Source organism: Neolamprologus multifasciatus, chromosome 14 (assembly GCF_963576455.1).
Source record: "Neolamprologus multifasciatus chromosome 14, fNeoMul1.2, whole genome shotgun sequence".
In the NCBI taxonomy this organism is placed as follows: domain Eukaryota; kingdom Metazoa; phylum Chordata; class Actinopteri; order Cichliformes; family Cichlidae; genus Neolamprologus; species Neolamprologus multifasciatus.
In genome coordinates, this window is record NC_140452.1 from 28,766,919 (window position 1) to 28,782,144 (window position 15,226).

Sequence of the window (15,226 nt, forward strand, 5' to 3'; positions counted from 1 at the left end):
TGTTTCAATCTGTTTATTCATCATCGAGTAATATCAGCAATATATCTTCTATGAGACATTTAGGTCACACAAAGTTTTAACTCTGCCTGGTGTCAGGGGAAAAAAAGAAGCCTTTTACACACAAAGTCCACAATGAAAAGATTTATAGGACAAAGCACTGCATTTGCAAACATTTTACACTCAAGGGCTTTAGATAAGCTGTTTTCTTCTTTGCATACAATGTAAAGCTGCAGACGCTTTCCATTAAACTTCTGCATGTCCACTTTAAGCTGCATCTGCTGTTTAAAATGCACCCAACAATACACACACAGACATGCCGGGGGGTCTGCAAGGCGGCACGCCGGCCAGTGGGGCGAAGGGAGGCGGGTTGGCCTTCTCTGCTGAAGAGCAAAACGACAATCCTCCCTGGGAGAGCAGGACAAGGGAAAAGAGACATTAACCACAGACTTCACGGCGTCTGAGTGAAAACTCACACTTTTCAAATAAATTATTAGTTTTATAACCCGTTATGTTATAAAAAAGAAAACAGCTGAAGCATTGTAGAGCCTACCCGGTCCCTTTTGATGCATTTGAGTTTAAAAACCCCGACTCGAGGCTCCCTTTTTCACGGGCCTTCACAGACAGCTTACTGTTTCAGTCGAACTGTTGTTTAAGATCAAACCTGCAGAAGCCTTGTTAATTGTTCCGATGGAACATTCAGCATTATTGGTTGTAAACACGTGGGTTTATTTTATTAAGATGCAGCCAATAAATTGCTCTGATGTGGGTGGTCAACAGAGCTGCGGTTCGTGGAAAACACTAGGTTTCTGGATTAGAAAGGGCCCGTGAAGATTTAAAACAGAGCTTTGGCTTCCCCTGATTGTTTTCCACCTAAGCACTTGTGTGTGGCCTTCTCAAAAAAAGAAAAATAATGAATTTCCTCATTTATTTTAAACTTATAATCTCCTTCATACTAGCTAACTAACACTTCTCCAAGCACAATTAATAGACCGAAACTCCACGGTACTAAAAAAAACTGAACGCAGTGCTGTGTTTTAAATGTGAACAAACAAGATTTGCAGCTGGGTTTGGATCGATCAGAACCACAAATCATGCAAATCAAAGCACACTTCTTTTTGAAATGTGCTGCTGGAAACGATGTGACATTACTGTGGTTGTCACTAAACACTTGCAGGTTCACCTCTGAGTGTGTTCCTATCAGAACCAGCTGCCCTTGTGTCTTTTCTGCGCCTGCCTCTTATTCCAAATCTAAAATCTCTAAAATCTTGTTGTCTGTGTGACGTCATTATTATGGCTGAAATCAAATCGTTACTAGATGCTATTATTACATCATCTTAGTCATGATCTTCAAGCTCTTTCGGGGTACACTACATTCAAAACAAACTTGTATCTGTAGTGAAAATCACAGCACGACCTTTAAAAAACATTCATACTGAACAGGAATTTATTGCCGTATCCACAATGAACGAATGCCAACATGCAAAGAAACAAGAAACACTACTGCCTGCACTGGGCCTCAGTGAAGGATGCAGATCTGTGAATGACTGTAAGAATAGTTTTTCAGGTAAAAGTTTAAAAGCGGTCTTTGATATCTCAGCAGCCGATCCTTAAAGTCTTCAACTTGTTTTCGTGACACATCTGTCAGATGTTTGGTTGGATTGAGATGTAAAGAATTTTCCTTTTTTCCTCAAAGCAAGCAACACCATTGCTATGATAGGTACGGTCTGCAGAAGTGTTTAGGTGAGTGGTCAGCACCAAGGCATGCAGAATGCTTCTACAAACATTTGTGAAAGGATGCATCGCTCTCAGGAGCTTAGTGAATTCCAACAAGGTACCATGACATCATCCCACCTGTGCAACAAGTCCAGTCTTGGTATTTCCTCAATTAGTGGTATTATAACAAAGTGGAAGTGACTGGGAATGACAGCAACTCAGCTATGAAGTGTTAGACCATGTAAAATCAAAGAGCGTGGTCAAGCAAATGCCAGTACACAGAGCTTGACACCTTTCTGCAAACCTCCAAACTTCACGTGTGTTCAGATTAGCACAGGAACAGTGTGTAGAGAGCTTCATGGAATGGGTTTCCATGGCTGAGCAGCTGCATCCAAGCCTCACATCGCCAATCACAATACAAAGCCAAAGATGCAGAAGTGTAAAGAACTCTACCACTGGACTCCAGAGCAGTGGAGATGTGTTCTCTGGAGTGACGGTTCATGCTTCTCTGCCTGGCAATCTGATGGATGAGCCTGGCTTTGGCAGTGCCATGAGAATGGTCCAAGACATTTTGCAGAATTTTATTTTCCCAAGTTTGTGAGAAAAGTTTGGGGACGGTCCCTTCCTGTTCCAATATGACTGCACACCAGTGCGCAAAGCAAGGTCCATAGAGACGTGGATGAGCGAGTTTGGTGTGGAAGAACATGCACAGAGTCCTGACCTCAACCCAGTAGAGCACGTTTGGGATGAATTAGAGCTTAGACTGCGATCCAGGCCTCCAACATCAGTGTCTGACCTCAAATGGTCAAAAACTCCCACAAACACACTCTGAAACCTTGTGGAAAGTCTTCCCAGAAGAGTTGAAGCTGTTATAGACATCACTCGAGTTCATATGCGTTTGAAGGCAGATAAGCAAATACTTTTGGAAATATAGTGTAACATCCACATGAAGGCCAGGACAAGCATGGTTTCCTGGCAGAATCTGTTTGCCCAGATCATCACACTTCCTCTGATGCCCTCGTTGGTTCACCGGCTGTCCTTCTGGATCCACTTTTGCTCATCATATCCACAATACTCCACAAAGCCTGGAAAAGTCTCTTAGAACCTTACATTTTCCCAATTTTCCAGCTTCTATCACCTCACCTTCTAAATTTCTTCCTTTGCTGACCGATGTATATCTCACCCCCTAACAGGTAGCTACTATCATGACAAGAAAATCACTTCGCCTATGAGTGTTTTAGTATTGTGGCTGATAAGTTACATCATGGTCTTCGAAGTCCATCATAAAGAAACACTGAAAATTTCTGCATGAAATCATTTTGTCTGACACTTTGAAACCACAATTAGCTTTAAAGGATTTTTAATATAGGGAGGAAACAGAGAGGTTTGCTGGCCAGTCGAGAAGTTTACACGAGAAACAGTTTAGACTTCACACAGCCACTATATATTTGTAATTGTATCTGTGTGTGTTGGCGTGTGTGTGTGTGTGAGAGAGACGGTGTTGGCCTCACATTGACTGGGTGGAGCTGGTGTGCTGTGTGTATATTGGCGTCCATCAGCAGAGGAGCTGTTGGGGAAGATGCTGTTTTCTCAGAGGGATCAGCCACAGGGCTGCTGCTCCACTGAGGCAAAGAAAGGGAAACACACGCACACGTGATATTATGTAAGTGCAAAGAAGGGGAAAAAATCTGTTGATATTGGAACACCAAATATTGATATTTTATTAAATAAATTAAAATATACTGGGAATAGTACGAACACGTGCACCATCCTGAGATAACTTACAGTAAATCCACTAAACTGATAAACCATCCAACACTGGGCACACTTATCTTGACTGTGGCGGAGGTGTGGTCCCTGGGTCAGCTGCAGGGGAGGGGTGGTACAGTGAGCTCAAGGAGCAGTGCCAGGGAGGCTGGAGCGACAGGTGGACATGATCTAGCTAATCAGGTTTCTCCCTTTTTATAGTGAGGTTGGAGATCAGAGACGGGATAGTGCGAGACAGCTGGAACGCTAGCGGACGCTTGTGCTGAACCAGGGAAACAGTGTTTGTGTGCAAAATCAATAAAAACCATTAAGCAACACGGGAACAGTGTGTCGGGTCTCTACAAAATCTCTATCTCTGGCTGTCTGGTGACTCTATTGAATTTTTTTCACATTCTGTGTCTGATTGCAACTTTTGACTGGAAGGTGATTGCACCAGTCGCCTGGTAGGAGGCAACGTTTCTCCAGACAGTTGCAGTCTGACTTGCACCGACTACAATCACCCTCAGATTGCTAAAGGTTTGCAAATAACTGCTGTGTGATTTATAAATGCAAACAGATTGCATCAGTCTCTTCTGAACAGTGTAAATGAGTCTTTATCAGTGAGCACAACTCAAGGTTGCTTGACTCAGCGGCCGTATTCTGGTTTCAGGGAAGCAGGACAGCAGCGGATATGTGATTTTTGATGATTTATCTCAGGGAACTGTTCTATTATTGGAAACAGATTGCATATAATTGCCAACTTGACCCCATTCATTAGCAAACTGACATCAGACTGACTGCATCTTATCTTATGCATCAACAATGTCTTCTGTGGAAACTGTCACTGAACATGATATATTAAAGGAAGTGAAAAACATTTGTCTTTGATTTGTTCTTGTTCTTATCTCTCAAAGTGAAAACAACACCGATGTGATAAAGCTGCAACATAACGCTTCTGAAAATTGTTCTTTTCTAAGCTTTGATTTTAGTTTGGTGGGAAAAGTCTTTTGAACTCTGCGTCTGTGACAGTTTGAGTGGAAGCAGCAGGAGGAAAAGTGAAGGTATGTTTCTGATAAACGTTACCGATGGACTGAGGTTTAGTGGATCAGAGACAGCTCTGTTAGCCTCTGCTGATAGAACCGCCTGCCAAGCAGTCTCAGAAACATTGTTATTGCATCACTCTCATTGTATTTAACTTTTATGAGAGACCATTCAAGACATGCATGAGAGGTAAGGGAGAGTTTATTATGCAGACAAATCAGTGCTCTTGTACACCACAGTGTCAATGCAACACGTGGTCTGACTTTTTCTTTTTCTTTTTTCTTTTTTTCTGGCTGCACAGCAATCAGGTGTCCCCTTCATGTGGGACTCAGCACTTTTATTTTTTGCCTCTCATCCCGCACGTCCCAAATTTTGATTGGTTCTAGTTTTCAACAGTTAGCACTGCAATTCAGACACATTTCCTAAGGTTTTACTTTAATCCAGAGGTTGTTAGGCTGTCATCTGGGGTCAGCCTGATCTCACTGCCCACACAACAGGGAAGAGCATGAGTCACCACAAAGCTGGCACGCTCCAGTGGAAACTTCAACAAAGAAAAAGAAATGCAGCTACAATAAGATTAGGAAACTAGGAAAAGCCAGTGTGAGAGTTTTTCTCTTTTAAACAGGAGAGAATGATCTTGAAGCGAGGAGCACATGTGAGTATTACAATGTGCTGCCCGTGATTCAAAATGTGATGGAGTCTGCATGATTTGTGTGATTTTCTTTTTTTAATATTAGAAATACCATAATATCAAACAATTTCATCATTAGTAACATACTTTTTGACACTTATTTATTTTATTGGGATCTTTTTATCCGTGTACAGAAAGTGAGGTAGGGAGGTCAGGAGTGGGAAGGCTGTATTCTGTGGTTGGATGTAATCACTTCAGTCAAGGCATGCAAAGAGATGAGAGACAGACTTTATGGCTGTTTGGCTTGACTTTAAGATGCTGCACTTCATGCAGTCAAAATTATTTTTCCATTTTCACAGTGTTGAGTTTAATCTGACTCAGTGTTGAATGACCAGTATCTAGGGAATTTGTAAAAGTAAGACGATCTTATTTTATATTTGGGAAGGAATCATTTTTGGCCTTTTGAACAACTGCACTAGGCTACTGCATACTGTGCAGCAGGAACGTGAGAGCAGATGGTGCCATGATCCACTCTTGCTTTCCAGTGTTTTCCTTCTCCTGCTATCCTTTTTCCTTTCTGTTTTGCTCTCTCTGCACTGGTGAGGGGTAAAGACGAAACATTAATCTCTCCCCTACAGTATACACGCCCCGGCTCCGCAGTCATTCTAAATCCACTGCCTGCTATCGTGCTATTTACACTAAAGTCTTGCAATTGTTGCTGGCTGTTTTATGTTTCCAAATGGAAAATTTAAAAATTAAACATTTTTAAAAATTTGAGCAGAGCAACTGAAGCGATAGGACAACATTGGCTGAGATACGACAGAGTAATAAACACATTAGAGGGTTACCTCAGCCTGAAATATCTGCTAGCAATCAACTGCCATCTTCAAAGGAGGACATAATGGGCAAATTTCTCCCTGTGTGGACACAGCTTAACTTTATTTAGACACCCCTCCCCACACCTTGCAGGCGACACTTATTTTTAGACGTTTTATTTGAATCAAGGTCTCCTCAATGAATGTAGGTGTCATTATGTGTCCACCTGTAGTTGAAACAACAATCTGTGAGAAAATAGCTGCCAATTCTGATGAAACGACAGCATAAACCTGCATTAAAACTAAAATAAAAGACTGCATAAAATAAATAGTAGAAGCAGGAAGTCATCAGTGTATAACAACAGGTTCAGGTTAGATGGCATAAATTTTGTCATTATCTCTTCTGCTGCAGCTCCTCTGTTTTCTACAGCAGTGGCCCCCAACCCCCAGGCCACGGACTGGTCCATGAGTTGTTTGGTACCGGGCCACGAGAGCTGAGGCTCGGGTGTGAAATTTTCACAGTTATTTTTTTTTTTAAATCGTTTTTATCATTAACTTGGTTTCCCTGGGTCTTTTCCCGTGTGTGATGAATAAATCTTAATGTTTTGGGTACTGGTACTGGCTTTATTTTGTTGTATTTATCCGTGACACCTTAAAGGCCGGTCATGTCGGACATAAACCGGTCCGTGGTGCAAAAAAGGTGAGTTTGATGTCTGATGTCAGTTTGCTACCTGCTCTACAGGTCATAAATCAACTAGTGCAGCTTTAAAATCCACCACATTTTGTGTTGTTGCACTTTTTTGTTCAAGGTAGTTTGTGTAAATACATGCACATGGATCACAATCTACTACAATTAATTGTGGTGTGCCACAGGGTTCAGTCCCGGGACCTCTGCTCTTTATTTTTTTTTCTCCTTCCTCTCTGCAATATTTTCAGGAAATATAACATTTAGGTTCACTGCTATGTAGATGACAATGTCTTACCAACTCTCTAATGCTGCCCAGCACTGCTGTGGTGAGTATTCCTGTGAAGAAGGCCACGAGGTTGAGGCTGGCGAGGGTCCAAATTAAAATGTACACTGTAAAGACTTCCTCACAGCTTTCTACTCCAACAAATTCATAGTAGTTGCTGAGGTAGCCTCCACTGCATAACAAAGCCACAGAGCAGGTTAGTTCCAATGATTTGTAAGACAAAACACATAAAAGTAAAACGGATTATCAGGATATTTGTGACTGAAGTTCAGACTTTCAGCTTTAACTGAAGGGGTTAAAGCCTTATGGTGTTGCTGAGCTGCTCAATCCATTAATTCATTTTAACAATGATTTGGTCACTCCCATTTCTCTGTCTTGTAGGTTTATTTAGTTTTTTAATGATGACCTAACTTATCTCTGCTGACAACTCATTGGATGTCGAGCTCTCCACTGAACAGCAACCAAATGCAATTTCAAGAATTTGAATCAACTTCAGATGTTTGCTGATTTTGTCATGGAGTAATAAGGAAACAGGCTTTACCTGACCATAAACCTGCTCGTCTGACAACTATGTGATTACTTTTGGGCATTTCACAATGAGGACTGTATAAAAACGACTATAATGCATAAAGAGTTTGGTTAAACCCCTTGAATTAAAGCTGCAAATTTAAACTTTAATAGTTTGATTTAAAGTCCACTGTTTGTTTGCAGAGAAACTGCAAAAAAAGGTGTTTTTGCCCCAAAACGTATGGATGTATATGAACGTGTCTATCATTTTGTTCAATCTGTGTTCACATGTGACATAGATTACTGTATACTAATGATTAAATGTCTCACTTGGCGCAGTCATACAGGTCGCAGCAGTAACAGGTTCCACTTCTTACCGTCATGGTACAAGACTCCTTTAGACTCCAACACGACACCTGGGCAGCGAACCACAAGCTCACAAACATACAGACAACACAACTGGAGGTTTATCCTGCACATTCGAATCTATCCGGACTGGTTGTGACTATGTATCCGAATTAGTCACAGGATAATGTTTTCCTTCAGCGTGTCTCTACTCACAGAAGTGTAGAAATTCTCATAGATGTAGCAGTTGCCGCTGCTGTAATACTGACATCTCCCTGCTTTCAGTGGCCGCATGTCCTGGCAAAAGTTAACATGAGAAACAATCCACAACATTTCACCCAGAACCATTCAAATCGATCTTTATTCGGTGCAAACAGTGGTAAGTTGAGTAAAACGGTCTTTTCCAAAATTCACTCAGTCCAATTTGAAACTAACACGAGGTTCAGTTCAGAGTCATCGTGGACGGATTCGGTTCATTATGGTTAGTGGAAAGGAACAAATCACATGGTCAGGAAGGGAAAATAAAGTTGTAGACTTATTCTCAGCACTGACTTTGGTGTAGTGCGTGAGATGAATTTTGGGACCAATGCTGAGTGGAAATATTCACCTCATGGGCCAGATTTACAAAAAGGGGACAAAGTAGCGCGTGAATGTGAAAATTGTCTGTGCCGTCACCAGAATGATGCCGGCAAACACGGCAGTCCAAACGGCTGGTCAGCATGGTCCTTTATTATTGATTTGCTTCACAGTCTTCAGTTAACTGTGCAGCCATCTGCTGAGGTTACAAGCAAGTGTAGGTATCTCACCATATTTAAGGCAATGCAGACGCCGTCGATCACCAAGCACACAGAAGAGACGACGATCCCGAAACTGAGAAAGACGATGGCAGCGGTCAGCTGGAGGAGAAGCAAATGTGAAAACACAAATGAGAGAGCTTTAATGTAAGATTTGTGCCAGATGAAAGGCTGGAGGGAAGCCTGACAGGAATGCAGGGAAAAGCTGAGGAAACGTTTTTTTCTTTCTCTCCAACAGATAAGCGTTTTTTCATGTGGATCATGTATCGTAGGTGTGAAGCTATTAGGTTTCCTCACAAAGCACTTAAAACCGTGTTTTTTGAAAAAACAAACTTTGAGAGGCGTAAAATATTATGAAAGACATTTTTTTAAAGGTGGAACCTGTTAATTATATAAACAGTACTGTGCAAAAGTCTTGAGCCAAACTTAATTTCTTTATATTTTGCCAGGAAAATGGGAAATAGGTGCATCGATTTACTGAAACATTTGGAAACAGACGTGGAAATACAGCATATGAGGCAAAAACAGCATGTGGATAATTCCAATGAGCTTTTGAAGTTGGTCTTTGGTATGAACACCTTTATTCTTAACACAGGCTGAACTCTCTCAGGCAGCTTTCTTGTCATTCAGTAGTCTTTAGGAATAGTTCTCCAGGCTTGTTGAAGGACATTCAAAGCTCTTCTTTGGATGTTGGCTGCCTTTTGTTCTGTTCCCTGTCAAGATGATCCCACTCTGCTTCAATGATGTTGAGCTGCGGGTTCTGTGGAGGCCAGTCCATGACTGATGGTGTTCCACTGTATGCTTTTTCTATCCAAGTATGATTTTACTATTTTCTACCTCTTCTGACTTTTTCTTGAAGATGATTTGGACCAGAAATTTCAAACTTCCACTGAGATCATTCCTGCCAAGGCTTCAGTGAACAGTGGACGGATCAGTTTAAGGTCTCTCAGGTCACGTGTCAGCTCTTTGCTGGATTTTCTTTTCCCTATTTCTTAAAAACACGATTTTCAGATACTGTCAATAGTTGTTTTTAGACCTGGCACTTCTTCTTTTGTCCTCCACTTGTCTATTTTATGCCTGTCAAACTGTGTTTATCTTTGGCATTTTTCACCGATTCAACTCAAAATAGGATCAAATGATGTTTCTGTTTCTGTGGTGGTCTGCTGGTAATAACAAAAAACACGACAAAGAAATGTGAGGTGGCTCAAAACCTCTGCACGGTACTGTACATTTAACAATATATAGCACTTTCAAGTATAAGCAAACAGAGCATGTAACTCTGCAGTATAGCCCTCCTTATTCCAACTATTCATCATACTCTAAACTCACTACACCATGAAAAAATTTGGTGTAGTGAGTTTCGTGTCCTATCTGACCTGTTAAGGTCTCATCAGTAAACTTATCTCACCAGCTAAGATGATATAATCAAAATCCAAAATGGACCAAATCCAAGCAGAGTGAAAGTCGTCAACACCTTTTTTCTCTTTGTTGACAGGATAAGCTGCTGGTTTTCACATAACCTAGAAGTGTTTTGAAAGCTTCCTTTAATATATCGTAAAGTGTGGGCGATGAATACTTAAACTGAAAGAATCCAGAAAAACATCTATTGTCTGTTTCACATTATTTCACATTATTTCTCCTCATTTCACTAGTAAAGTCTAGGTCATGTGACGATATTCACATTATTTTGCCTTTTTTTAAACCAACTTTTGTGCTACACTTTTTAAAAAAAAATTTTTTTGGTGTTTTTCACAGTTTAGGATTTTTTTATATTAGAATTTCTATCAGAGAAACACACACGAGTTCAAATAACTGCAGACAAAACCAGGATTAGCTCACTCTACACCCATTGGATAAAGGCAGATCGGTGCCGCTTTCCTAAAAAAAAAATTTTTTTCTTTTTACTTACTGAAAACAGCCTAATGACAATGTCTTATAATTGGTTACATTGTTACTGTAAAATAATGTGCTGTCACTAGTGAGACGTCTTCAGAGCTTTTTGTTTTAATGTACGTGTTGCATTTATTTCTATTAAAGAGACGCAGGGAGGGCTGAACATACCAGCTGCCTGCGGTTTTCTTCCAGCCAGAGTCCCAGAAGTCCCAGGAAGGATCCAAGGGTGAGCTGAAGAAATCATCCAAAGGACCAAATTTAAAAGCATACCGTTTGTTACAAACCAAACAGATGCTAAGAGTTTAAAATGATCAATCAATATATATAAATCAATACAGCCGTCCATAATTAATTTCACACTCAGGTGAAGGTTACCAAATCTGCACCGAGTGAGGCAAAACCTTTGGCTACTGCAGCTTCAGCTTTATGATGGAAATCACATGAGATGCTTTCCTGTTCCTCCTGACAACTTTTTACATTTTTTTTAGTCGTATCAACCAGATGTCTCACTAAATAAAATCAAATATGATTTTTTTTTTTAAAAAACAGCTTACAATAACTCCAGATACGTAGCCAGTCACGTTCAGGCTCTCTGTTCGGGTCGTTGTGTAGACCCCCAGCACCACCAGCAGCAGGGACAGACTGAGCATGCCCAGCACCAGCCGTAGAGCTCGCCTGACCTTCACCATGATGTCTGTCACCCAGCAAACAAAGAAATAAACACATTTTCAGTCATATTAAAACGTTACAGTGCCGGTTCAAATCCCGACAGCTGCCCAACTTAGTTTATTTTGTTTATCTGGATTTCATTTATTTGACTTTTATTGTGAAAACTATTACCCAACCACATGCACCCATCTTGTTTAGTTCACATGCCATGAAATATTTACAGCTCAATAATATGAGGCATGGAAATGGACTTGAATCCATAGTTTCTGAACACTGGACAAAGAAACCATGAAAGCGTTATGCAAAGAAACAAAATATCAGTGGCAGCCAACCAAGGAAACTTGGTTTCCTTGGTTGGCTGTGCACTTTAAAACACAATTTAGAGAACAATATCAGGGTTACACTGGAGCACAACATTAGATGGTGTAACAATGCAAAATTCAGCATCTTTTAGCTCTTAAAAGGAAGCAGGAAAGATAAACTTTAGTGAAGTTTACTGACAAAAGTTAAAGCTCACACAAACACAGCAGAAAGGGTTCATGTAGCGTCCTGTCTCTTTCCTTGTTTATGTGACATTAAAAGCACAGGAGCAGTGAGATTCATCTCCTCCCGTGACCTTCAGACTTTATGGACATGATTACAACACCACATCAGTTTTACTGACAGCCTTTATCACTGAGCTTCTGTGAAAACCCCAAACTGTGCTGCAACAAATAACACTTCACCTTATCAAAAACTTGATTGGATTAAAAGCAACAATACAATTAAGTAAACTGGATCCAAAGGGATTTGTGTTATTATGATCAGTCAAGTTTAATACTCCTGTCCCATCCAGCTGTGATGCCACCACCGCTCTCTTACCTGTTGCTCGGCTCTGTGGGCTCCGTTTGTCCCGACCCGGTGCTGTTCCCTGGATCCGGACCATAAATCTTCCTTTGAAACACAGATTTCCCTCCGACAGCTTCTGATGAATGCAAACAGCCGTTCACTTGAACAGTCGTTTGAGCTGCACAAGCATCAGCTGCGTGAATGTAACAGCTCAACTTCAGCGAGAGAGGAGAGCTCCTGCGTCCGATGCGTTCAAGCACAGTCGGAACCGTGAACTTCAGCTGGAAAATCACTCGACAGTTAAATCAGGTAATAACACTGGGACCCTTTACTTTACAACCCCGAGTTGTAAATCAAATAAAAGCACGTGGCTGCCCGAGAGCTGGTGCATGTCTAATGTATTAATGTCACATATTTTCTTTGCACGCGTGGGCGTGGTTTTATTAACTATGTGTACATTTTGCGCTCATACAAAACTTTGAGGTGAAGAGGTATTTTGTCATTTTTATAGATCAGAGCAATTATATGTGTTGCTGTATTAAAAAGTCACACATTATTAGTCCTTTAAAATCTAGATCATCTGCTTTTAAATAGCAAGCTAAAGCCATGCGCTGGCTAGCTTGGTGCTGAATGGATGATCGAGCATGCGTCAGGATTTAAAATGAAGAGCAGTTCAGAGTGAGTTTGATATCGATGTGGTTCAGTTTTGTTCTCACGTTTACAGTGGCGTGCTCACTATTGCGCAGGGTACTTGTTGGAAAATCTTGCACAGAAAGACTGCTGGTCTTTTAAAAGATGTGGGGGACTTATGGTCTTTTTTAATCATATCAATCATACAGCCATTTAAATGCAACCACAGAGTGTGGAATCAGTGTTTAAAATTCATGGTTTAAATACAAGGTAATTAATTCGTATTTCTAAATTTATTGATCTCTGTATCTTAAAATATATATATAAAAAAGTTCTACTTAAAATCAGAAGTTACCCGTTTTGAGTCATAGCCCTGGAGGAAAGATTACTTCAATGAACAACAGTTTGTCTTTTAATTAGGCCAGTAAGCTTTTAATACTAGATTTTAACTGGGGATTCCTCTTCAAGACAGGACAGTAGATTTGCTGCTGAGCCAGCAGCAATAAAGAGCCTGACCTGTCTGCTGATGTGGTCCTTTCAGGTTCATAATCCTAAAGTAACTTTCAAAAAATTTTATCACAAACAAGGTGACATCTGACTGACAAATCAAGGAATCTCTGTATGTATATGCACTAATTGTGATTGCAGAGTTTTTACTCGAGCAGCAGTCTCATACTTGGGGTCCTATTGAACCTCACAGATATCACACTCTTCCTTGACCTCATTATGATGTCTTCAGTTCAGATACTTCTGTGTGGAGTTTGCATACTTCCCTCTGTGTCTGCACAGGTTCTCCCCGAGTACCCCGACTTCCAGCCACAGTCTAAAGACATGCATGTTAGGTTAATTGCTGATTATAAGTTGGTCATACTTGTAAGTGTGAGCCTGACTGATTGCCTCTCCTTGTTAGCTCATAATATAATTATCCATTTTTATATCCATTTTTCCTTCTTCCAACACATCAACTTCGAAGACAAAGTGTTTACTCACTGATCTATCCCAACCACTGGCAGGTGCCGTTGAAGTGTAGGATTAGTGTAATTCATGGCAGTGGTCATAATGACCTGATCGGTGTGTATTTAATCTCTTAGTGAAAAACTGACAGTTTCTGCACAAAATGATCCGTGAAATTGTTGCTCTGTGACCTAAGTATACACTTTACTGATCAGTATATGGGTCTAAATGGAAGGTTCAAAGCTCCCTGAATATGTAGGCTACAGATTTTTTATAGTTTCTTCTTGGTTATTGCAGAGATCTATAAAAAAAAAAAAAAAACAATCACAAACACAGTTTAGCAAAAATATCAAACAGCTTTTTGCTTATCCCTTATTTCCCTTTTCCCTTTTATGCCAGTCTGAGTTGACTGAAACTCAGGATGATTCAGTGTTTTGGAATTGCTGGCAGAACTCTTTGACTCCATTATTTATTAAATCTTTTTCTATGTAAGCTCCAACAAATACATATAAACACATTTTTTGAGAGAAAGAGTACACTAAGAGTTTATTTCAGCAATTTTCTGTTTTTTAGTAAACATTTGCCAAACAGTGTCAAGGCAATACATTTGTAAAATATTACTAACAAGATGATTTATGTTCAGTGATGTGCAAAAGTCTCTACTCTTGGTTGTTTATATTTTTCAAAATGGTCTTGAGCAATAGTTTTCCAGGCTTTCTGTGGGTCTGTCAACATTTCATGGGACACTAGCTGCTTTTTCATTTATTTTTAGTCCAATCCTGGTACCTGAACATTTTTAAACACGTCTTTAGTTAAATGTATAAACAATGAAATTCAACCAAGACCTGACAATGGGCCCTTCATCTGATCCTACTGTTCACTGAAGCCTAATCAGGAATGGTCTCAGTTGAAGTGTAGCTGTCAGGAAGCCATTGTTAAGGAAGTGAAACAGGGAGGTCAGGAGAGAGGTATAATAGTGAGTGTTTACAACTGTTGAAGAGGCTCTGTCATGGTTTGGGGTTGCATTTCAGCCAGTAGTGTTGGTAATCTCACCAAAATAGGTGTGATTATGAACTCAGAAAAGTACCATCATGTTTTGATCCACCATTCAGTACCACATGGAAAACATCTAATTGACAAAAAACATATTGGACTCACTCATTGTAAGACCATCAGTCATGGATGGGCCTCCCCAGAGCCCGAGCCTCAACATTATTGAGGCAATGTGGGATCATTTTAACCGAGAACACAATGGCACAATGGCAGCCAACATCCAAAGAAGAGATTTGAATGTCCTTCAAGAAGCCTGCAGAACTATTCCTGAAGACTGCCTAAAGAAATTAAAAGAAAGTTTACCTGAGAGAGTTCAGACTGTGTTGAGAAATAAAGGTTGACTTTTAAACTCGCTAGAACTGTACTAATTCTGTTTTTGTCTTATATGCTGTCTTTTCAAATGTATTTTCTTAGAGAAATATAAAAAATGGGAGAGCCTCAAGACTTTTACACAGTACTTTAAATATACTTCTTAAGATTTAATTATGTTATGTTACCATAAAGTATTGAGGACATTCAGTATTTCAAAGATTAAACTTTTTCCTGCAAAATGAGAAACTGAAGCAGAGACTAGTCGGTGTGCTGTTCCTTTGGGACGTGGATAATTCCTGGTAAACAGTGCCCTCTTCTGTCTCT

General features: G+C 40.2%; 1 protein-coding gene across 1 annotated transcript; it reads right to left on the bottom strand.

The window, feature by feature from the left end:
* Positions 1-282: 282 nt before the first annotated feature.
* On the bottom strand, positions 283-15,167 carry LOC146504265 (transmembrane protein 255B). The gene is made up of 11 exons (XM_085184390.1): positions 14,330-15,167; positions 11,987-14,283; positions 11,011-11,150; positions 10,625-10,687; positions 8,576-8,665; positions 7,986-8,066; positions 7,755-7,840; positions 6,930-7,089; positions 3,499-3,579; positions 3,225-3,335; positions 283-405 (listed from the first exon to the last, which is right to left on the bottom strand). The coding sequence occupies exons 2-11, from the start codon at positions 12,048-12,050 to the stop codon at positions 283-285; spliced, it is 999 nt and encodes a 332-aa protein (XP_085040516.1). The 5' UTR covers positions 12,051-14,283; positions 14,330-15,167.
* Positions 15,168-15,226: the final 59 nt, after the last annotated feature.

What these genes read in the sequence shown, in the direction of transcription:
- LOC146504265 (XM_085184390.1), bottom strand. Translation starts at nt 12,050, where the DNA reads ATGGTCCGGATCCAGGGAACAGCACCGGGTCGGGACAAACGGAGCCCA. An exon ending in TGGGCAGCATTAGAGAGTTG is followed by an intron (nt 3,580 to 6,929) that starts GTAAGACATTGT and finishes CCTCCCCTGCAG; the next exon opens with CTGACCCAGGGACCACACCT. An exon ending in ATCAGTTTAGTGGATTTACT is followed by an intron (nt 3,336 to 3,498) that starts GTAAGTTATCTC and finishes TCTTTGCCTCAG; the next exon opens with TGGAGCAGCAGCCCTGTGGC.